This window comes from Gymnoscopelus braueri (genome assembly GCF_963280865.1).
Source record: "Gymnoscopelus braueri genome assembly, chromosome: 19".
NCBI classification, from domain to species: Eukaryota; Metazoa; Chordata; class Actinopteri; order Myctophiformes; family Myctophidae; genus Gymnoscopelus; species Gymnoscopelus braueri.
In genome coordinates this window covers 23100009-23125267 of record NC_137621.1, presented here as the reverse complement: position 1 = coordinate 23125267, position 25259 = coordinate 23100009, and the positions used below count along the sequence as shown (strand labels likewise).

At 40.9% G+C, this 25259-nt stretch overlaps 2 protein-coding genes across 2 annotated transcripts; one reads left to right on the top strand and one right to left on the bottom strand.

Moving 5' to 3' along the window:
* The first annotated feature begins 1168 nt into the window (after positions 1–1168).
* selenon (selenoprotein N) lies at positions 1169–10712 on the top strand. The gene is given in 12 exon segments (XM_080414989.1): positions 1169–1530; positions 3290–3407; positions 3613–3743; positions 4036–4248; positions 4352–4476; positions 5067–5204; positions 5652–5733; positions 6052–6326; positions 7104–7128; positions 7130–7267; positions 7689–7790; positions 7988–10712. Coding segments are annotated over 12 exon segments (1731 nt in total). The 5' UTR covers positions 1169–1314; the 3' UTR covers positions 8156–10712.
* Positions 10713–10730: 18 nt separating this feature from the next.
* Positions 10731–23822, bottom strand: LOC308075259 (nuclear receptor coactivator 7; the record flags this gene model as incomplete). Its single annotated transcript, XM_080414988.1, has 16 exons — positions 23788–23822; positions 22889–23106; positions 22232–22431; positions 21480–21559; positions 20205–20309; positions 19601–19768; positions 17568–17699; positions 17193–17377; positions 16500–16879; positions 15444–15603; positions 14628–14808; positions 12685–12801; positions 11847–11999; positions 11549–11644; positions 11099–11172; positions 10731–10866 (listed from the first exon to the last, which is right to left on the bottom strand). Exons 2-16 carry the CDS (start codon positions 22987–22989, stop codon positions 10731–10733), a joined length of 2268 nt encoding a protein of 755 aa, XP_080271114.1. The 5' UTR covers positions 22990–23106; positions 23788–23822.
* Positions 23823–25259: the final 1437 nt, after the last annotated feature.

The following is a 25259-nucleotide window of genomic DNA, read 5'->3' as shown; positions in this document are numbered from 1 at the left end:
ATTTATACACTGGCCCTTTAAGAGCGGTTACATGTCTTGCAGTTAGGTTTGCTGTTGCCATGTCTTCTTATTATAAGCGACTTTGGGCTTGTTTTTCTGTAAAGTTACTCGTAAATATTGGTGGTTTCGATTGTTTGGGCTTGTTTATAAAGTATAATTGCTTTCTTATTTGGGCTTGTTTTCCTAATGATTTAATTATTGTTTAAGCAATAATTGAGGACCCCCAAATTAATATGTATTCGTCCGTAGCGGCAGCGCATAGCCCCATTCTGAAACCATTGTGTGCCACTGTGCCAGAGGCCCCCGTACCATTAAAAATTGTCCCAATTTTTTGTGTGTGAAAATAGCAGACCTACGAGCACACAACATGTCGCAGTGGGCTTGTAGATCTGATAATGTGGCCCTAGCTCTGGTCCATAGCGTTAGAAGGAGTTCTCCATAACTCCTTCTAACGCTATTATATGGTTTGATTGATTGATGTACTTTTATTCAGTAAGACATGAGAACATCAGTACATGGAAGTACAAATTCACAATACAAGGTCTACTAAACTGGAAGACTCATTAAGCACTTAGCTTGTTTAAGATGAGAACCCCATGCACACAAATCATGATGACATATAAGAGACAGACAGATATACACACTACTATACAGAATGTCATACAATCAGCTTACAGGTTACTGGTATGAAGAGTGAAAAAAATATATATACAAAAGAAGAAAATGAAAGAGGGGGGGGGGGTAGGTTAAGACTTAGACAGGGGCCATTTTCGAATTGCAGCCTCCTGAAGGTGTATCTTTAGGGCAGTTTTGAAAGTGAGTAGGGTTTTACACTCCTTTACTCCTTGGTCCAGAGCTAATGTGCTAAAATGTAAATATTATTTAAGTGGTTCTCAAATATTTTCATGACAATGTTTTGTGCCCAGGCACCAGGGGAGCACTCCAAATATTCCACATTCTATTGCAAGAGTTTTTGAGAATAGCAGATCTACAAGCTCACTGTGAGCTTGTATGAATATAGGTTTAAAGTGCTCATGTACCCTGGTCGCTTCTTTTGGGCTTGTCTTCATATACCTGGTTGCTTATTTCTCTCGCAAAATATGGCAACACTGGTTAGGTTTGGTTTGTGGTTACATCTACACTACAGCTGTAGTCAGTCAGACAAGCGGCGAGGAAAGGCGCCTGGTTCAGTTCAGACGACGTGCCAAATGATGAGACCTTAGCCATCGTTAACGTTATTACGCGAGGAAGAAACTATTCTATTGAACGTTTTTCGGCCACTTCATGTCTTCATCTAAATAGCTGGGTACTAGGATGGCCGCGGACGTGGATAGGAGGATCCCCCAGGACCAAAACAATGTGACTCCACCAGAGAACCAGCACGGTGCTGCTGGGATCCCTTCAGACAGGAGCACAAGAAGATCGTGGATCACCACCGGACTCATTTGGACTCTGCTGATGGTCGCGGGTGTCCCCGTCCTTGCTTTTGGGATCAAGTATTACCAAGACACGCTCCTCCTGAAACGCCATGTGAGATCACATCTCTTATGTATTACAGTGAAGGTCGAGATCCTTATGTGATTACTACTAGGCTATACTAAAACATTGTGTGTAGGGTAGTCCCATTTGGAACAGAGAGGTTCCGATTGGAGCCATGTGTAGGGCAAACTGTTTTTAGGCTTCTTATTCTTAAGGCAACTTAATGTGTATAGTGGCAATTTGTAGAGAGAAATGTATGTATATCCTCATTTGCTGCTTTGATACGCGATAGATAATACTGCATAGCATACATACATCGGCACTTTGCCACGTATTGTTGTCAGTAGCTGAACAAACTCTCTGCGGGGTATTTCTACTTCACGTTTTATTAGGGGGCTGGATGTCTGGCACAGCTGCTGGAGGCGTCAGCCAGACATCCACTATTCCAACACAGAGTTTGTTTGCCTTCAAAAGTTACCCTGAAGTTCTAATTGTACCTCCCCAAGTCCCCAGTGTTGCCAGGTTCTGAGAAATAAACAAGCAACCAGGTCCATGAAAACAAGCCCAAAATAAGCAACTACTAAATAAATCTGGTACGGGGATCCCTGGCGCAATTTCAGATGGGGGTCCTTCACATGGAAATGTTGGAGAACCACTGGTTTAAACAACATTAGGAAACAAGCCCAAATAATCAAGTGTTTAGAAACGAGCCCAAAAAAAAACGTAACCCGCAACTACGAATATTTACAAGCGACTTCACAGAAAAAGAAGCCCAAAGTCGCTTATAATAAGCCGACAGGGCAACACTGTACCTCCCCTTCCCTCCATTGTACAAGCTACAACAGGCACGCAGTCACTGTGCCTAGGCTAGAACACACCACTGGGTGGTCTCACAACAAAACGGCATATCTACTTGGTACTGTAGTAGGCCAGTGATTCTCATCAATGACCCCCAGTTTGATATTAGAGGGGTGGGCTGCGACTGCGGCCAGTCTGCGGGCAACTTTGATGGAGAGGGCCACTGCATTTACCCTCTCACTCCAGGGGGCGTACCTGCACTCTCTCACCAGTAGTATACTAAAAACCTCAAAACCCCATCACTCAAATAGCCCAGAATAGTCACAAATGTATGAATAAAGGGATATAAACAATACATTTTCAGTGTAATTTTTTTTATTTAATTTCAACTGCATTTAGTAATGATATGAACTTAAATACAAATACATTGGACATGAAAATACAATACCATTTAATACAATGGACTGTAGTAATTAAAATGGGTGAACTCTGAGAGTGTACAAATGGAGATCAAATGTTACAAATTCTATTTGTACACTCATTACAGACCAATAAGGGTTCATTTGGTTCCTAACTATCAATCACTATTTTAGCTGGGAAACCCCTGGAACCCACGTTGAGAATCAGTGCAGTAGGCTATCTGGCTTCTGTGCCAAAATTTACAGAAGGAAGGTTGCTGATCTTGGACCATGTATGGAACAGATGAAAACCTCATGTGAACTGAGAAAATATCCTTTTTGAGCAGGATTGGTACCATATTCCTCATTTGGTCGCATCCTCTCAGTGTCATAGCTTTGTCAGTGAAACTGTCACAATTATTCAATAAGTCCTCCCTCCCTCTTTAGCACATTGTTGCCTCTATTTATTGTTTTTCGTCAGGAACAAAAAATGTTGTTGATTATCCACCAATATGGCCATTTTGCGCTAGTTTTAACATGACACATGCCATTGAAATTCTGTGGAGCATGTGTAATGAGTAAGGACAATCCTTTTCTGTGTCTGCCTCCAATAGGAAGACGGCCTCAAGGCCCTGGGTGCAGAGGGGCTCTTTTTGTTCTCGTCCTTGGACACAGATCATGACCTGTTTCTCAGCCCAGAGGAGTTTAAACCCATTGCTGAGAAACTCACAGGTTTGCCACAGTCATCACATCCCTGACCCCTGCCTTTACCCATTGTCTCTTCTCTATCCCTCGCTCTGTGTGTGTGTGTGTGTGTGTGTGTGTGTGTGTGTGTGTGTGTGTGTGAGATCAATTCCATCTTTCTCTTTCTAAAGTACACTCCGACTAGCCATCTACTCTGATATTGATTTGTGGTCCTTTATCTGGCTGTCTGCAGGGCTCGCAGCTCCAGTGGAGTTTGAAGAAGAAGAAAGCCATGACCCTAATGGAGAGACTCTGACACTGGAGGCCAAAATGGAACCTCTTCTTCTAGACACCATGACCAAAAGCAAAGATGGGTTCCTTGGGGTAAGACGAGAAACTAACCTGACTAACCAGGCAGGCTTATGCATATGGGCTCCCATCATGTATCCTATTGTACAGGACTCTGAAAGTGTAAAATTAGACCACACTCGGCCTGGACTGCTGGCGTAGCGGTCCAGTCTGATGTCACAGACTGGCCATATGAAGTTTTAGGCACACCGTTATTAGACCCTGTCTTACTAAATGTATTTCATCATAGATTAATACAATAAGATCATTATGATAAAATGCTTTATTCTAAACTATTGGTTATAGTAAGTGCTTCTGTCTCTCCCAGGTTGCTCATAGCTCTCTGAGTGGACTGCGGTCATGGAAGACCCCAGCAGTGCCTTCCTCTACTTTCCCTGCCAGCCAATTTAGGGCCTTCTTGCCCCCAAAGAACAAGGTCAATGTGGGAGACACCTGGTGGGTGATTCCTAGTGAGCTCAATATCTTCACCGGGTACTTGCCTAACAACCGTTACCACCCTCCCACACCGAAGGGCAAAGAGGTATTTTGGAAAGCATAGTTCTATTTGATACTTGGCCAGAACATGGTTATACATATCTAAATGTCTACATATAAGTTCACTTTTTCTCCCCCTACCTGTGCAGGTTCTCATCCACACCTTGCTGAGTATGTTCCACCCTCGGACTTTCATCAAGTCACGCTTTGCTCCTCAGGGCACAGTGGCCTGCATTCGTGCCAGCAATGACTTTTACTATGACATTGTCTTCAGGTGAGGAGCAATGCCTTATCTATACTCGGTCACAATGATGTCGTCGCTAGCCCCCCAAAAAATGTATCTTCTACTTTTGCATTGCCAAAAGATCTGAGATCTCCACCTACTGACTTCTAAATGAAAGTTAGTTGCTAGAACAGCCACTAACAAACACCCACTGCTTTGGAAACCAATCCTGTCACCACCCCAATATGGACCGCCTTAAAGACTTGGATTGGTTCTGCAGTGCATTTTTTTTTTTTAAATCTCCAATTGTTTCCACCCAGAGCAATGCATTTAGAGTTGTGTCTACTGATCTTCAAGGTTTCAGCTTGTTAGCCTGAAGATCGATTCTTGTCGGCAAGCAACACTGTTGTGCGCTGGACTCAGTATAAATTGAGCTTAAATCAGGAGAAGACTGTAGTGATTTCTTCACAGACTTGACTATACAGTGTAATACCATTGTAGCATAAATGGGTTTTGACAGTGGAATGAGCAGTGCATTTATTTTATCACCTCAATATTATAGATGAATTTCTTCATGGGATAGTCTTGTTACTAGATATTGGAGGCCTATTTAGTAACAACACTGCTTTCACATTCCACAGGATTCATGCAGAATTCCAGCTGAATGATGTTCCAGATTTTCCCTTCTGGTTCACCCCAGGCCAGTTCACTGGGAACATCGTCCTGTCCAGAGATGCGTCCCATGTCCGTCACTTCCACCTCTATGTACCCAATGACAGGTTAGTCTTGTCAGTATGCTGTCTTACACGGGTGCACACTCATGTGCAGTGGTTCTCAAAGTGGGGTCCCAGGACCACTAGGGGTCTGAGGGGGGTTCTAGGGGGGACCCCAGCAAAATGAGGAACAGTTTACACTTTAATCCTAATTTATTCATTGGCTATTTGAAATTTCCCTACAAGCTAACAACGCGTTGTGATGCGACATGTTGTGAGCTTGTCGATCGGCTATTTTGGAAACATTTCGAAAAATCTTAAAAAATGTGTAATAAGTTTGACATCTTTCAAATCTTCTCTTATGGTGGTCCCTGGCACAAAATCTGTTCAAATGGGGTCTGTTGCCCAATACATATACATTTTGGGGTCGTTGACATGAAAACTTTTGAGAACCACTGACATAGAAGCAGACACCCCACTATTTAAAGTGTACCATGTCCTCTGGTCTCCCAGGTCTTTGAATGTGGATATGGAGTGGCTATACGGGGCCAGTGAAAGTAGCAACATGGAGGTGGACATTGGTTACCTGCCACAGGTAAAAGCTGGCCACACATTTATGCTTTCTTATGAATGGCTGGTGCTTGTGTATAACAGTGTTATATTATGACATCCACCTTGCTTAACCACTTTAAACCTGATGTCTTTATTTTGGGTATCATGTCATTATAGGCATCATCCAAGCTCACAAAGCATTGCATTCATTGCAACATGGTGCTAGATCAGCTATTTTTGTGCGACACTATCATACAATGAATTATAAAATAGGGCTTAAGTGGTTAATGCTATGGTGCACATCTTGGAGAGATTGTGTTGTGTTGTGATGCGTTGTATTCAGTGCTATCTGTGTGTGTAGTTGGAGCTACAGTCCACTGGTCCATCCACTCCCGCATTCATCCAGGATGAGCAGGGTAACATCATCGACAGCCGGGGCGAAGGGACTGAGCCCATCCAATTTATCTTTGAGGACATCCACTGGACCTCAGAGATCAGCCACCAGGAGGCTGTTAGACATCTGGAGGTCACCTTCTACCCCTTTAAGAAGGTACATTTCTGTTCCACATCTGTGGTCTGGTTTGAATTGTTTACTGTCTCCAGCACCTTCTACAACCACGCTGTTTCACTGTTGTAGTACTGTATGCTGTTGTGTAATGTATGTACACTTAAGGTCCTTGCACACTGGTGCGTCTTTTCGTTGCGTTTTTTTTACAACAATGAAAAAAATTGAAAAAACAATGAAAAAAAAAAAAACGCAACGAAAAGACGCACCAGTGTGCAAGGTTTTTTGTTTTTATTTATTGACATTTTAAAGATTTATATTTGGCATGTTATGCTTTATTTCAGATAGGTCAGTGTAGAGAGACAATGAAACCAAGGTCAGAGACAAGATGGGGGGTCTAATTCGAACCCGGGTCCTCACGCTCAGTAGGAGCATAATGGTCTGTGCACTAGCTGGCTGAGTCACAAGGCACATCCAGTTAGTTGTTTTACATTTCCAAGCCTTTCCACTAAATTTTCAATAAGTTGTAAGCAAATAATATTGGACCAGATAGTGCTTTGGAGAAGGTAACGAGAGACCCATTAATCTGCGAAAATTCCATTGTGGTCTAATTGAGCGTTAGTATAAATTAGGCATAAAGGAGCAAAGCTGAAAGACTCTGATAAGACTGTGTGTGTGTGTGTGTGTGTGTGTGTGTGTGTGTGTGTGTGTGTGTGTGTGTGTGTGTGTGTGTGTGTGTGTGTGTGTGTGTGTGTGTGTGCGCGTGTACCATGGGGATGTGTTGGTGTCATTGTAATTCTGTCTTGCCTCATACTCAAATTTAAAAAGGAGCAAAAATCTGATATGCTGACAACACAACAGCTTGTTGTTTGCCATGCCTAAAAGGTAACTTTGTATGCTCCTCTCAGCTTTTTGTTCCTGACCTTTTCATCTCTGTCCTCCCTCCTTATTCCCTGTAGGTTCGGGGCGAACTCTCCGGGAGACAGTCCTGGAAAGTTTGCCCGTTCTGGCCTTGCTCAACCAGAGCTTCATTAGCAGCTGGTCCCTGGTCAAAGAGCTAGAGGACATGCAGGTGAGCAAACATGACAGAAAAACACATTTTAACCCTTAAAGTCGGCCATGCCACCCATCACCAAAAATTGTTTTTTAAAATAAAATGCCAGATGCCAGAGGGTTTTAACCACACCATAGCGTCCCTATTTCGGGGCGAAAATAGCAGATATACAAGCTCAAAACGCGTCACATTTGTGTGCGTTGTGAGCTTGTAGATCGCCTATTTTTGCCGAGGAGATTTAGTGTAGAGGGAAAAAAGGAACAGGCCAAGTATGGAGCCCTGGGGGACCCCCACGATTACAGTATATGGTATATGGTTTAAGTGGTTAAACGTCAGATGGTTGGACTTGGTGAACTCCATTATACTCAAAACAACACTCTAAATTAAAACAAACAAAAACTCACATTCTCAATTTCCTATTACTGTTCTGATTTTTCAGGCTGATGGGAAAAATCCTCTCCTGAGTGAAAAGGCCCGTCTACATCTGGAGAAGTACAACTTCCCAGTAGAAATGATGGTGGCACTGCCCAATGGCACTATTGTAAGTATTGTAATTTTCCAGAAATATCAGAAGAATAGCAAAATATTTAATACATCTACTAAATATCTACTAAGCCATAAAAAACATCCTCCTTGATTAATCAAAAAAGTTGTAGATAGAATAATCGTTAATACCATAATCGACAGTTGCAGTCCAACTTTGATATCATTTCTATCTGTGATTCTAATGATTTTTAGGTCCACCACATCAATGCAAATTATTTCCTCGACCAGACGGCCATGAAGCCAGAAGAGGAAGGAGGCACATTTAGTTTCTCAGCGGGGTTTGAGGACCCGTCCACTTCAACATACATCACCTTCCTCAAGGAAGCCTTGGAGAAAGCCAAGGAGTACCTAGCAAATTAATGTGTGTTTGTGACTGTGTGTATTTTTGTTTATAGAAGAAACAACATGACTGGGAGTAAATTGGAGGAAATGGTAGTAGTTAGTTACTGATCAAAGATTACGAACAAACTCCAGTTTTGTGTAGGGATATATTTCCCATAGTTTTGGCAGCTTTTGCTGTATCTTCCAATCCTGTTCTTCTATTTCCTAATATTTATTCAGGCCTTTTAATTTGCTCAGTATTCGGTTTGTATAACGGTGCAAGCAAGACATCAGTTAAAATTATATTTTGTAAGATTTACTGTTGTCACTTGTCACTGCAGTATTTTTTAACTAAGTACAAAGTCCATGCACACTAAATAGTAACAAAGCTTGACATACTGTATTTCAACTATGGTGTCTCTGCTTGTACTGTAGCCCTGCACCCAGCTATAGTTAATTATTAACCATTTAAACTTATGTTTGCCAAGTAATTCTTGAACCTGTGTTTTTCCCATATCATGCAAGCTTGCAACATAACATTCCACATTTATTTTTGTATTTCACAATGAAGTGCGTGTGCAATATTAAGAGACAGAACTATAGCCAGCGTGTGTTTCTGACTTTTGCTGCTAGTCATATAATCCAAGGGACAGGGAGGGTCCAGTTGTTGCCTGCCATTGAGCTGAAGTAGTTTGTGAAGGCCTTGCCTGAAAGCTTTCTGTGGGCTGGGCAAGGCCTGATGTCATTGCTGAGGCCTCTTGAGGGAACATCTCTGCTCCAGGACAGCAAAAGCAGAAGGAAAAACAAGACTGGATAGTGCTGGCACATAAAAGGTGTAATACAGTTGTTTTTTATACTTTTGTAGATTTTCCAATGTGGGATAATATCCCACATGTCATACATGATGTGACCCACACCAAAGACAATGTACATATACAGTGGACTAGCTGCTGAGCAAAATAATATTCAGTAGAAATACTTATACGTTGTGTAAGTTACTTGTAAGTTGTACACAAGGATATTTTCATGTAACACAATAGATTTGAACCCCATCTCTTTGTCCCAGTTTCCTCTCTGACTTTTTATAGGCCAAAAGAGGCCACTGATGGCCACTAATTCTTTATTATCACTGAAGATGATAGTTGTTTCTTCCTATACGTTTCTCATTTTTAACAAATTCTTATTACGGAGTAAAGAGAGTAGTAACTTGTAGAAATTAGTGATGAAGGACACTTTTTGAAATTCAGTCGGTAAAGATGGACTTGATGGGAACTTAACAGTTTTAATGTGATCTCTGAAATGCCTTAAGACCATTCTTGGTCTTGTCCATTGGAATTAGTGATTTGATTTTTTTTTGTGCAGCTTTTGTGGAAAGTAACTTCTGAACAACATGAAATAAAACTATTTATCACAACAAATGGCAACATTATTCATACATTATTCAGGGCAACATACCGGACATATCACAAGTAAGTGACGATATTTCATTGGTCATTGTTTGTCTTATTGTGCTAATTTTATTATTTAATCTACAGTATTATACAATATGAGAAAGTCAGAGGATCCGTGAGTGCCTCTCACAGCTGAGTATTGGTGAATGACTGGATTGCATTAAATTATTTTACAGACTACAGATGAGCTCTCCATAGACTTAGTAGTAGTGTTAATAGTGTATCTGTTCCCCGACGTAGTTTTAAAAGCATGGGATTGATGTGAGAGCCCATGCTTTTTACCAACATTTAAAATCTATTGGATAAAGTGTTCAGTACACGCTTAAAACATTTTTTAAAAAGTGCAGTATAGGGATATTATGGTAACAAATCCCTCAAAAAAGTCCAAATGACCTTTAAGTGGGATATTGCCTTCAATGGGGAATTCCTTAAGTTTTTCAGGCTAATTCCAGGTTCTTCTTTTGTACGGCAAGTGACACCCTAGTTTATAAGCCACAAAGAGAAGAGTTGGTGCAAAAAGGCTTATGAAGAAGAGGTGTGTGTATGGACTTCTGGACCGTGTACATGCACATCGGCTTTCAGAGTGGAAAATTCATTGTAGGAATGAAGCATGTATGTTGATCTTGTACCTTGCAGATATGCTGTAGTTGAATGATGTAGGTGATATACAATACCAATAAAGAAATAGGTGTAAGTTTACATACCTAGTACATTAAGGAATAAGTGAAATGGTTCGAATTGCTTCCAAAAGTAGCATTCCTGTGCAAATTACAAACTCTTCTTGAGCCCCATACCCTTCTCCGTTCAAAAATGAGCATTCTAAGAATTGGTTTCAGATTAATTCAGCTCTCCTCAGTTTGGTTGGCATACCCACAGGAATGAGTCTACCATGTAATTCTTCATGACTAGAACCCATTCAGGGAGACCAAGTTCAGTTCAGTTCAGTTCAGTTCAGTTCAGTTCATATGGTTAAAAGCCATAATGACTGGATCAAAGAGGCAAATCCAACAATTGCAGTTGATATTTTAAAGTTGCTGTGACCATCGAATGATCCTTTGTATGTTGGTGCACGTGCATAATGCATGTTCACTGATGAATGCTGTCTTGCTAAAGTCTATCAGAAGACATGAGGTGAAGAGAAGGTCAAAGCTCAAGTGGTCTCCTCATCTGAATGTCCACACCTCCATCTCCATGACCCGGAAGTCGTCGGTTTCAGAGAGGCAGCAGTTATTGAAAGTATAACAGGGGCTACTCCGTCCCAAATATAGAGTCTCATCTAGCCACAGACCAAAATGACCGCTGAGGAGAAACAGCCAGAGAAAGGGAAATGGAGTAAGACACAGGACAGGGAGACATAAAGATTGAGAAAGAATATTTTTAACTGGGTTAGTTTAATATTGATTTTCCATTTTGTATCCATCCATAATCAAATACTGAATTTACCATGCAATACAAGGTGTTGCATCAGGCTTTGTTCAATAAGCATCGACATTGAGGATGGAGAATAAGCATCGATCAGAAAATGCATTACCTGCCACCACCAACGGCAAAGGAATCTATATCTCCCTTGATGAAAAAGGAGTTCTCCCCAGTCCACCTGAAGCACTGTAAATAGGGACAGCAGAGATAGAGTCAATATAGTTTATAAGTCCTGTAAATGTGCAAGAAAGCTCAGGTTAACCATCTATTAGTAATGTAACACTGGACCTTTTTTTTTTTTTTTTTACAATTTGTTAGAAATATGGATGCCTGTACTAGTAAGAGGAGCAATTTACTGCATCAAATGAAGTAGTGGGTTTTTCTAAAACTGAATATGTGTATATTGTGATACCCGTGTCCCATTCATGTCCCAACTGATTTTAGAATTTAAAGTGAATTGAAAACAGTTACATAGAAGATTGATGAAAATACAATGTGTATTGGTTGATTATCTAATCTGTGCACTCTCAGAAGAGCTAAGCAATGAAGACGGTGTCTTGACCTTGAAGCGGGGATGCAACATGAAGAGGAAAGTCTCCCCTGTGCCATAGAACTTCTCACTAATTCTCAGGGGATGGGAGAGGAAACTTCCAAACACCTGCAACAGTAAACAGTTTTAATTAAATTAATTTTAAAAATTCATTAGGTCTTTGAATCCATTGTGACCACTAGAACTATTAAGTGAAAAGCAGTTTCTCAGGAGGTAGAGCAGTCGCAGTGGCAGAGACAATCATCTACAAACTCACATAGATCAGCTATTTTTGCGATTTGATAAATAAATATATAGGTTTTTTCTTTACCTGATCAAGCGCATCCCTGATAACAATTAGTGCAGGGGAGTCAGTGTTGCTGAGATTTCTGTAGAGGGTCTTGAGGCTGGAACCGTGGCAGGACGTGCTGTATGACAGATGCCAGGTGTGGCCTATTGTCCTGGGGGGCAATTCTGCACATAGCTGGATGGATAGAGGACAGGGGGTGAGGCAGAGAATACAAACGATGCAACAACAGCAAACAAGGCGATTTAAGTAGGTCGGAGAGGTTTATTGTCGGTATCAGCCGAGAACTATCCCCGTTACAATGCGCTAGACCCCTGGGAGATGGAATGCTGAGGCGGATACATACCATCAGCTCCCAGTACTTAGCGCACAACTTGCCACACCCAAGCCATGCTACTCATACGCTGCTGAGTTGGCGCCACTTGCGGTACCCGGGATTGAACCCATGACCTTGTGGTCCAAAGGCTCTACCTATATATATTATAGGAGACAACTTCCGCCCTGTCTCAGACACTGCTTGAGAATAAAATAGCAAGCAATGGTGTGGTTCAACATCCTAATTTACAAGTTATTTTATTCATTCTGGCAGTGTGTGTGTGTGTGTGTGTGTGTGTGTGTGTGTGTGTGTGTGTGTGTGTGTGTGTGTGTGTGTGTGTGTGTGTGTGTGTGTGTGTGTGTGTGTGTGTGTGTGTGTGTGTGTGTGTGTGTGTGTGTGTGTGTGTGTGTGTGTTAACTCTTAGGGTGTACACATTTAACCAAAAAGACCCTTATGGGTCCATTTGGTTCCATGTGTACATTCTCAGAGTCCATTTGGTTCCCCAGACCCCCAGTACTACAGTACTACAGTATTGCTGTGACTCACCTCTCTAATAAGTGATGCTTCTAAAATGCGGCTCTGAGCAACAATTTCACTCAGTCCCTCAGGGTCTCTGTCAATGACCACTGTTGGTTTGGCCAAGCTCTCCTCCACTGACACCATCTGAAACAGATGAAGATTTTTAAATATATATATATATATATATATATATATATATATATATAGAGAGAGAGAGAGATATATAGATATATATAGATAGATATATAATTTACTCAATTACTACTGACACTGCCAGTTTTGTCAACGTAATCAATCGTCGAAACGTGATACGAAAATATAAAATACGAAACAAGACTTTTATAAGAGCTAGAAGACAGAATTTATTTTGCACACTCTGCTGGCGGAAAAACCCTCTATGCTTTGCTCTATAACAACTGGACCATCAGGATTCTACAGTATATTTTAAAGGTGATCAAAGGCTGCTTATTTGAGATATTTTATTTCACAGACAGATGAAATTTGCTGTACAACTACCATTCTGTGGACAACAGAATGGTAGTCCTCCACATTCTAAATCCTCTGCCATGGACTTTGCCATAACTTTCCAAAGACTTGATTAAAGTGAGGCCCATGCAGACACTGGACCAACATATGATGACTCCAGCACCACAGGGAAAAGTAAACACCTGACATCCTACAGTAATTGTGAGAGACAATGCTATTAGTAATATATGTGGAAATATGATTAAAACATTCCCTGATACAAAACTAAAGCTGACGTTTATAGCTGCTAGCCTCCTACAAAAGTGACAACAGATACAAAGCTACAAATCCAAGTTGGGCTGGCAGCAACTTCAGCTACAAAGCAACAAAACCATAAAGTGTTGTTTAACCATTCGCTCTCCACACAATTCCTGCTTGTAATGGGGGGGGTAATTATTTCTGTCTGCTAGTTCTTTTTAACCCCAGGCTTTATTTTCCTTTATATTTTTCTTGCTTGCCGACGCATGCTTGACAAGCAATAACTTTCACACATTAAACGAGAATAAGACAGGGATCTTATCAGTTGGCCCCAAAACAAAAAGAGATGAGCTCTTTCGCAATGTAACAAGCCCAAGTGTTATTTTAGACTAGAGTTTTGATGTTTATATTCGAATACAAACAAAGTGACCAAAGTAACATTCTTTCATCTCAGAATTATCGCCAAAGTATGACCATTCCTAACTAAGCCATTCGGCTGAAAAGCTAATTATGTATTAACTAAGTAGGTTGGACTACTGCAATGTACTTTTTACGGATCTTCCTAAAATGTCCATTGAAAGGTTATGGCTTACTGACTCTGCTGCTAAAATAAACTCAAATTTAAAGTCCTTATATAAAGCTCTCAACAGGTAGGTTAGGGCCGACCTAAATCACAGACTCCCTGTTTTGAGCCCTTACAGTACATCACACAGCAGACTTGCTAGATGTGCATAACCCTACCCAAAAGAAAATTGGATATTCACTTTCTTCATTTACTGTATGCTCTGAAATTATATGGAACACCTTACCTCAAGAAATTACAGTATAGGCAGGCTCTATTGAAATCTTTACCCGACACTTAGAAACATACGTTTTAGCCTAGTCTTTCTATAGCACCATTTCTCACACTTGTTAAGACATTTTAGATTAAAAAAAATTATTGATTGATTATGTGCTTTACTTAAGAATGAACTGTTTTCTGCTTATTTTCTTGTTTGTATCCTTTTAATCTATCTTTCCTACTTAAGCACTCTGAGCTTAAGCAGAGTATTGAAGATGCTATACAAATAAGGTGTATTATTATCATTATTATTATTATTATTATTATTTATTAGCAGTACTATTAGAATTATTATTTTTTTTAAACAAATATGACACACAAGCTGACATACTTCTGGTGTTCTCAGACTAGTATCACTCAGTAAGTCAGTCCAAAATCACAGCAGGACCAGAATTAATGCGCTCACCTCCCACTCGTCCCCTGAACACCAGTGGCTCTGGAAAACCTCTTCCTCCTTGTCTGCCTCTTCCTCTCTGTCTTCAATCACTACAAACTCCTCTTCGTCACCATCACCACCTGCCCCCCCTCCCTCCAGGATACATACGTCTGGCCGCCAGTGGGCTAGGTAGGCGTACAGCTCGTCTGAGCTAAAGAGTGAAGGGAACAAACAGTGCATACCGTTACATTTAGTATCAGTCACAAGATCTGGAATTTGTGAAGGAACTCCGCCTCCAGTGCTTTCCCTGATGCGAATCCTTGGCACAGAGAAATTGTTGAAATGACAAACAAGTCCTATAGTTATGTCAACATGATGAGACGTTGGGCAATACACAAGATGACACTGCCTGGCTGAGGCTATGGCAATACTAGCACATTCATGTTCAGTGACGTCTGTCTATGACGTTAATAGTAATTTAAAAAAATTGTATTGAGTTATCCAATTCCTACAATTCACGTTTTTAAGACGCAACAGATCTAGGGGTAGAGGAGTCAACACTACGCTGATGGATTCAGTCAAAAGTTAATTTGTGTAGGATAAACCTCAACATACAAAATCTTGTATGTGCGAGCATTATAGTGACTGTTACAGTATATACAGTGATTAAAACATTCAAAATAATAAAACACCTACCCTTACCTAATCTGCTATACAACCAAATCAGTAATATAATACAGATACTCATCCTGGTCCCGTTCTCCCATTAATGCACATATATTAGCTCTTAAACAACCAAATGCTAGGCAGTCTGAATCAACACAGAATGGTTTGCTGTCACTGTACCTTTCTTGTGAGAGGGCTAACCAGGAGTCCCTTCTGGGTAGGGTTTTGGCTGTCCCCAACCGAAGGCCTGCAATAGTTTTTTTCTTCCCTACAGCCTGGTGGACCCGCAGCCGGATAAACATCAGATCCCCAGGACAACATGAAGGTAGTCTTTGGCGCACTGAAAGACAAGGAGTAAAGGTCAATGTCTTGTGACAACATGTCCCGCAACAGAAATGCTGTATTTACAAACGGAAACTGGGTCAAAGCAACTAGCTGCCGTCAACCTCAGATGTGATAGGTAAGGTGACCAAATAATACCTAAAAGGTCTCTTTGTATTTTTAAATAGTGTTAAGGACCCTTTCAGAGAACCTAATTTTCTGCATTACATGATCATGTATAGAAGCTCGAGAGGCATGTTTCCACTTCAGTCAAATGAGACACCTATAACAAAAATGTGAAGTGCATAGCAGTACTGCTGTCATTTAAAAAGATTTTTTTTTTTATCTGTTGTCAAACTGAAAGCCTTCTGATAGAATTCAAATATCTTATCCCAGTATTGATTTAGCTTCAGGCATGACCACAGCAGGTGGTCAAGGTCTGCAGGAGACTGCTTACATCTATTACATAACACTAGACCATACCCGGTGAAGGTTATTGCACGTCCTGTAGCGCGGTCCCCCCGCGGGTCCCCCCGCGGTCACCCCTCCCCACGGGCAACCCCCCCCCCCCCCCACGGGCAACCCCCCACACACCCCCCCGTCGCGGAACCCCCCGGGTCCCGTCGCAAACACACACACACACGCAACGTTTAGCGCGAGTCGTCTCGCGCATGCGCAACACAGGCGCGACACAGACCACGACCCAAGACAGACGGACAGACAGAGGTTACTCAAATTATAGGAAGATGCATCGCTTATGTTGGAGTAAAACTTTGCCTACCATGCACCCATGTAGCATGCTCTGTGGAGGATTTTGTATTGCATAAGTCCCTGCCTCACACATATAGGTGGCAATTTATTTAGAATGGAAATACAGACAAAACTGTTCAGTTTAGATTCGACAATTATTCCCACCTGCAGTCTGATCTTTCACATAAGAACCCTTCTCTGTTTTGTCGGTGTGTAACAGCTCCATTTTGACTTTACTGCCCACATCTTGGCCTCCACAGCAGAAGGAGGCGGCACCGCTAAGAACAGCCACCCCCAGTGTTCCTGCAGACTGTGCTCCTTCTTCCTCCAGTGGGCTGCCATCCAGCTGCCCCTCAGTCTCTGCCATATCTCTGGTCTCTGTCCCCTCCTCAGAAACCTCTCTGCTCAGACTCAGAGCCGGGGTGGACTGCACTTTTGACATAGCTGCAGACACCAGGGCTGGGACTGCCTCTGCTTCATGGTTAGAAGAGCTGCCCTGGAGGCACTCAGCTTTGGACTTCTGGACACCTTTTGGTCCTTTCCACCTGGAAATAGAGAAAAATGCACTTCACTTACAATGTCAATGGTTGTCATGGTCTACCGAAACCACAATATTTATGCTGGGCCTACGTCCCATATTGACAGAGACAATTCTGTGTGTGTGTGTGTGTGTGTGTGTGTGTGTGTGTGTGTGTGTGTGTGTGTGTGTGTGTGTGTGTGTGTGTGTGTGTGTGTGTGTGTGTGTGTGTGTGTGTGTGTGTGTGTGTGTGCGTGTGTGTGTGTGTGTGTGTGTGTGTGCGTGTACTGTGCGTGTGTACGTGTATGCATGAGTATTTCTAACTGCAATTCCATGCTAACCTGAGCTGGGAAGGGTTGAAGTGAACATGTGTTATATCTGAAAAGAAGGTGACAGATGCCAGACAGTCGATTGAACATGACAGGAGGTACTCCTCACAGCCATGCTCCATAACCAGAGGATGTGTCTTACACGGATCAAAGAAGATCTTATTAGACGTCACCAGCAAGACACCAGATACCACACCCTGAGAGAAAGAGAGAGAGAGGATGAACTACTACAATTGAACAATATTTTTTTCATTCTTTCATTTCCGTCAGTGGTTTTATAAGACATTTCTCATACAATACATTTGCTACCAACAATCCATGTTTCTATTCTATTCCCCCCACTTGAAATTAGTTGCTTATTTTGCTAAAACAGAGGGAAAAACTCACCTTGCGGTCAGTGATATAGCGACAGAACAGTTTGAGATACGGCATGACCGTTGGCCCCTCCCCTTCGGTGCACTCTGGTGGAAGAGCCAATAGGCACGTCTGTCCATCAGGCATTGGTACTGCCTCCACATCCTGTCAGAAACAAAATAAATGTTTATTATTGTAGCATATGAAGTAAAAAGTGCTTGGTTTGACATAGATCCAAAAGTGATCTTTCGATTGATTCACAATATTGTCCGGTATAGCAATGCTGTTGGCAAAATTCTGATTGTGCATGTCTTAGTTCAACAGCTAGTAATCCTAAAACAGTAAGCCTAGAAATGCACAGAGTTGCAAAGTAATACAGGCCTAGCTCTTTATATTGCATTTCTGATTTTTTTTTTTTAAACCAAAATATTTATAATGCATGAATCATAATAGTTCTCATAATAGATGTTTTGCAATGATTTTCCATCCCTAAAATGTTTATATCAGCCTGTTCCAAACCCAGTGGATGATGTTTTTTAATTCAATCATTCCACTCCTATTGCTCTTACAGTATACAGATTTCTAGTCTTTTCTAGTCTTGAACCCTAGCGTCCCTATTCTGGGCAATATCATTATATAGGTGAACATGTAGTAAGAAATAGGCAAACATTTCAAACACAAACAGCGAAAATAGCAGATCTTAAAATCTTAAAAAGCTTAAAAAGTGCCAAAACATTGTCAGCTTGAAGATCTGCTTCAGTTACGAGATTTTGGTGTAGATGGAAAAAAGGAGGGGGCAAAGTATATAGACCCCTCCGGGTCAATGATGTATATAGGGCTTAAATGGTTAACAAGCCTGATGCATGTTTAAGTGTTCTCCCTACAGAAACACTATACAGTACATCTATTGTAATGCTGACTGTGAAACTTTAAAAAGCAAAGAGAAGCACCTTGAAAATTCAATCAATGAAAACCATTAACCACTTAAGAGTTGTTTTTTTCCGGACCTATATTGATCCTAAATGTATTGATAAATGCCACTTTGTTTTGTTCAGCTACATGGGCTTATATTGAACTATTGAATTACAATAGTTGCTACAACTTAAACTTTACAGTTTCTAGTGACCTTGAGATGCAGAACAGCCTGACTCATTCCAAACTAAGGCAAGGCAAATGCATGGCTAGTTTATTTGTGTAGCACATCACACAAAAGGCCATTCAAAGTGCTTTACATAAGGCAAAGAAAGGCATTTAAATGCTTAACACGTTTTAAAACTAATATAGAAAATAAGGAATAAAACACAAAGTGCAATTATAGTTTTATTTCTCACACTGAGCAACAGACTCTTCATCATCAAGTGTATCATAGTGCATTTGATCATGTATCCTTCTGATGTAGCTTTGTCTGTCTTCAACAGACACAAAACCACTGTCACACACACATCAGAGTGACTTGAACCACCTGTCAAGTTCTTGCACAACAGTTCCGTTCTAATTATTACTTTAATTCACAAATTAAAATTCAGCATGAAGAAACAAGTGTTGATTAAACTGAAAGCTTGAAGTTTGTTTTTTAAATGGCATTGAGAACATACAAGTTTTTAGCCTGGATTTAAAAGCAGTTCAAGAGTTGGCACAAGTCTCAGACCCTCATGTTTTGTTTTAACTCTGGGAACAGTTGATAGACCGGTCCCAGACGACGTGAGACGACTCAAGGATTCACAATCTAAAAGCAAGTCTGAGCTGTATAATGCCCTAAACCAAGAGTGATTTAAAAAGAAATTGGTCACTCATTGGAAACCAATGCAGACTAAGCATAAAGTTAACATGCTTGCAAGAAAACCAAGGTCAGTTCTAACATTCTTTTCAGTTCATTTGAACAAATCCTTAGCAAAAACTGGAATATACAGTATTACATGTGAACACTTTGCTTGTTGTGGGGTGTCCCTTCCCACTTAGCTGACCTTCTATTATTTAACTGTTTATTACCATTAGCACTACATAACACTCCTTAGTGAGAGCTTCTGCATCTATGTAAATATGTTAGAAAATACTTTGCTTCTTACCAGTAGTTTGTCATATTCCGCATCTGGTGAGGGGGAGTGGGAACAGCCAGGATCAGCTACTGCTAACTGTGGTTGTAGCCTCAGTTCAGGATCAGGGTCTGGATTGAGTTCTGATAGAGACGAGCCTTGGCTGGTGAGGGTCTTGTTTTCTTTTGGGACACGTAGTTGCTTCAAAAAGGCAGCCATGACAAGAGAAGAATATAGCACAATCTCATGACTTAGTAGTAGTTCCTCTTTCCACTGACCTTCCTGCATGCCCCGTCTGTTTGTTTCTAGTCTTGACGCATAGGGGCGGGGGAGGCTGGGTGACTAACTTCTTAACCATGTGTCTACTTCATAAATAGTTCAAGTGACGGCAGAGGGCAGACTTGTCGAGGCAAAGGTTTTTTTTTGCATTTCAATTCCATTTTAGAAGCATAAAAAACAAACAAGAGAAATAAAATAGAAAAATAGCACTAGTCAGCCTTGTAAATGTATGGCTAAATTAATAAACAAACAAATTTGACAAGACACATATCATATTTTATGCATTTTAAGAGTATGTGCTCCTCTTGTAAAGTGTGAAGTATGTAGTTACAAAAGCATCATTACAGTTGACCCATACCTGCCTAGGGATGAGGGTAGATGATAAGGTGGACACATGTGAAGACGAACTGGGATCTGGGTTCAAGTGAGAGCTGATGCTGAACACGGTGTCCGCAGGGAGCCCCTTGGAGGAAAACACACATGAATACAAAACCAAACTCCCCAAAGTCCCAACAAACCTGTTCTGTGAAGACAACACACATGAATATAAAACCAAATTCCCCAATCTTCCCAAGAAGCATATCATCAATCATCAAATCTTTATTAGCAGATTTCTTTTGTGTTCATATATATAATACATATATAGTACATAGAGTAGCTGTGGGAACATTGTATGGGTAGGTGTGAATGTGTGTGTAATTACATTATGTGTGATTTCCTAAAACACAGTTTAAGACCCTTCTAAGACAATTTCGCTTGGTAGACTAAGCCCAGAATTTCTCAGAATTAGAAATATTTATGTAAAATAATTACATCTATAGATAGGCAGGATGCGGGATCATTATTAACCTCATTGTTTAACAGACATGCATGAACTACTGCTCTGTAGTTTTAGGAACACACACAAAATAAATATAGGATCAGTGAAAAATTATTTCATTCTCACATAGTACATAGATGCTATATTATTTTTTACATTTAAAATATTGACAAATCTTGCAAACAAACAAAAGCATGTCAATCAAAAAGCCTAATATCTCAAATCTGACCAAAGAGGAACTTCGCAATATGAGCACCAAGGCAGATTTCAGTATCACTGACAGCATACAGGCCACAAATCAACGCTCTTCATGATTCCGTTTTATCGATGCCGAAAACAACAGCATCAATTTAGAGTAATATGCTTGACAATACCTTAGAATACACATTCCTCCTGGTGTACTTGTGGTAAAGATTCTGAAATAGACCCTCTTTACCCATGGTGATAGAACTGCTGTGGCCACTCAGACTCTCCTGAGACACCCAGCTCTTCCATGAACCTTGGACATTGTTTATCAGACTCTCCATAAATTACCTTATGCACATACAACATATTGTGTGTATCAGCTATTATCTGATCAGTGTCATGAGGCTGTTTGCTGCGCATGCCTGCAGATTGTTACGTATTCATTGCACATACTATGACACAAGAGATGCAGCGATAATCTCAAGTAGCTGCACCTGCTCCTCTCTGGACTCAATAGATTACAGTTTAGACATTTAACAGATGATCTCATCCAGATGAACACAGCATCAAACGATACCAAGCAAGGTTTTGGCCTTTGTTTACCAGGAGATTTTTTTTTTTACTAACCTCTCTGCTCGGTTTGTCATTTTGCTGTCCATTCTCGTACCCTGGCTTCACTGGGACATTATTCTGCTCCAATGAAATTCCTGAGAAGGCAAAGAACAGTGTGTCCTTTTCTCTCTCTAAACTCTCTCTCCAACTTGCTAATATTATATCAATGCTTGTGTCCCCTGCAGTGCATCTACAGTACCTATCCATTTACCTACAGCATAGGACATTTACTATCCAGTAATAACATAACCCACTCTATACACTGCCAGTTGTCTTCTCATGACTGTCAACAGCGGTACCACATGTCATTCATGATAAGCATGAAGCTGTGACAGTCATGTGCTCTGAGTGTCATCATAGTGGGAATATATGTGTGTGTGTGTGTGTGTGTGTGTGTGTGTGTGTGTGTGTGTGTGTGTGTGTGTGTGTGTGTGTGTGTGTGTGTGTGTGTGTGTGTGTGTGTGTGTGTGTGTGTGTGTGTGTGTTTCCCCCTGTTCATGTCATGTCAAACAATGTTTTCTTTTAGTCTTTGGTGAATTGTAGTGTACATCATTATCAGTGTATGTGAAGTCATGCGCAGCAATAAGTCAATACCTGCCTTTGTCTGCATATGCCACATATGAAAATTAATACAAGATAAGCAAATGCAAACTGGTCAGCTATAAATCAACTATGATGTTCATCCCACCAGCTACTTTATTGCTCTTCCTGATGCAAATAATCCAGGTCCTGACCTAGTTAGAAACTTCAACACATTGCCTGAGTACCTTGCAGGTAGTATTGCCGCAGTTTAGGGTTTCTGATATGGGGGACACGGTTGAGGGTGCGATCTGCATTTGGGTGGTGGTGAATGGCGCAGTTGTCTGTGGCATCGTTGACAGCTTGAACCTGCTGCTGTGTAGACCTGTATGGGCCTTTGGTGAACTCTGGTTGCTGTCTGACACCTGCAGGCAACTTGGAACCCAACCTAAGCAAAAGAGCAAGAGCAACTATGTAATGCCATTGCTCTTGTGTACATATACACACAAATAGGCTTAACATCATCCCTTAATTTTCATTTAAGAAGTATTTGCAGATTTGGTAGGCTTATTGTGGGCATATTATAAAAAATTATGATAGCTCAGAGCTGTGTTCACACTCTGAGTTATTTATAAGAGAGTAGGAGTTGCTAGAGTCGTGACTGGCAAAGCAATCATGTAGTTATCGCCTACGTAATGCATTTGTTGGAGTGTCTGGGTCATCGCTGGAAGGAGGTGGGGCTGCCGAAAAGGATAGATTTTATTTGCTAACACAATACTCCTACTTTCACCATTTCAACGTTACGAGCGAGAGAGAATTACCCAAATATGTAGAGTCAAAGCCAGCCAATCCTGTAACAAGCTGTGTTTTGTTATGACAATAATCCGCCTAACATTGAGCCTGACCTGGTCTTGACATTGCCAAAGTAGCTGGTTCTGTTCTTGTCCCTCTGGAGTTTATGTTCCAAGGCTCCAAGCACCTCGGGCCTCCTCACAGATTGAGCCATTGTCTTGGTCCTATAGTCCGAGGTGAGCAGCAGTGCGTAGGGGCTCAGCTAGTATCATCCTTCCACCTCCTCTTGATCTCCATGCCCAACATGCCTCAGCTAAAGCACCTGATGCAACTGAGAGACAGCGTAAAAGCGAGGGGAATTGAGAACATGGATTTGTTAAGGGAGAAAATCTCAGCCAATGGCTGCCCAGCTCTTTAACATGATCTATTCACTTAACATTCCTTAACAGAGTAATGGACCTAAGTTTTTCCATTTAATCAAATTGTCAATCAGTGCATACTAGTATACAATCTGTATCTGAGTAATGATTGATGATAAATGAAAAAAAATAAAAAAGGATCACTAATAGCATTCAATGAATATAATGCATACAGAATATGAATCAACATGAAACTATGTAACGTTGTGTGCACAGCTGCAGCAGCGGTGGACAACTCAACCGGAACCTGTGATCCTTCAACAGCCAAAATGTATGCAACTTTAATAGCGATTTCCGCCAGAGTAAGATCTCTGAAAGGACTGCAAAAGCAGACCTACCCAGCCCTACATATTTCTCTAGAACTTAGGCCTGAAGATCATTTTATCAAGTCAAGTGCTACGGTCCACCATATCGTGGCGTATATTAACGTTAGCATTTCGATAACATGAAAGGATGTCAGGATGACATGCGACGCCTATCTGCATGGTTACAGTAGACACATTACAGTATAGCAGCTTCATTCCCATTAAGAGATAAGAGACACGAGCTTCTGGTATAAAGATCAACATCGCAGAATAATAATAGAAACTGACCTCGGTTTGTTTGGGGATGGAGACTTATTGATGCAACCATATGAACGCCTCATATTGCAGTGATATCACTGCAGACCACGGTCAGTCAGTGTTCGGCATCAGTGTTGCCGTGTCGGCTTATTATAAGCGACTTTGGGCTTCTTTTTCTGTTAAGTTGCTTTATAAACATTTGTATTTTTTGGGCTTTGTTTCTAAAGTGTACTTTCCAAATGTTGTAATTATTGTTTAAACCAGTGGTTCTCAAATATGTTCATGTGAAAATCATTTCATCATTTCAAATGATTTGTGCCACAGGGAGCATTTGTGTTGTTAGAATGTTTCAAAAATATTAGTTTCAAATATTCCACATTTTATTGCAAGAGTTTTTGTTGCTTCTTTTTGGGCTTGTTTTCCTAGACCCGTTGCTTATTTCTCTCACAAACTATGGCAACACTCTTCAGCATCCATGCTCCACCCATTAAAGGACCAGTGGTGCTGTGGAGAGTAATGGGTTGTGATCATGCAGAATGCTGTGTGATTACATTTGTTAATCTTTTATTTTATTTTTTTATCTTAGATAATGTTTTTATTTAATTTATAGTTAACTGTAAGAGAAACATTGCGAAATTGCTGTTTTTACTCACGCCAAAATGGGAAAGCATGAGTAATGATGATGGCAGCAAAAACCTTTAGTGTCATCCGCCTCTACCCTTTCCATTAAAAAGTTTATTAAATTAAGTAGTTCTTATCTTCTGTTTCTCCATGAGCTTTAGGAAAAATTGAAAAATTCCATTGACCAGATCTGTAGGGGGCGCAGTGGAGTAACTAAACATTTTTTCCATACGGAGACATATTTTATTTTCTGGACAAAATGTGTATTTTAGACGTGGGTTGGGCGGCTCCGAGTATTCCCACTATGGAAAGTAGGCTTTCAAAAATCTTAAAACCATCTTTCTTTTGGTGAGTAGCGAAAGTGTATTTTTTTATTTACTACAGACGAGAGGCTGCGCAGCCTGCGCTACCGGGGGTGTGCGAGCAACGGCGCGAAAGTAACATAGCGTTAAGGAGAACTCCTTCTAACGCTATGGACCAGAGCTACTGACATCATCATGAGCTTCTGCATTCAGTCATACCCACTCCTCCTGCGTCCTTAGGGCGCTGTGACACAATTACTGCTGCACAAACGCGATAATCTATCAAACGCGACCAGGGACCATGCGTGCGGGTAGTCGGGTAGAAGCTAACATATATAAGAATATTGTTAACGTTGCGTTACACTACAGAAAGAGAGGTTTTACGCTCGAAAATGCAAGCTTATTTAAACAGTAGCCTACTTGAGGCATATGTTAAAGCTGTTCAATTAACATAGCCTACCTTTAAGACAGGGTATGTCCGGATTTATTAGCACTGGACATGCTTTTTAATTCATCTCCTTTTCTATTTTCTCCTTTTATTTTGGGCTGAAACAGATGTTTATCGTCCATTCTTGCCCG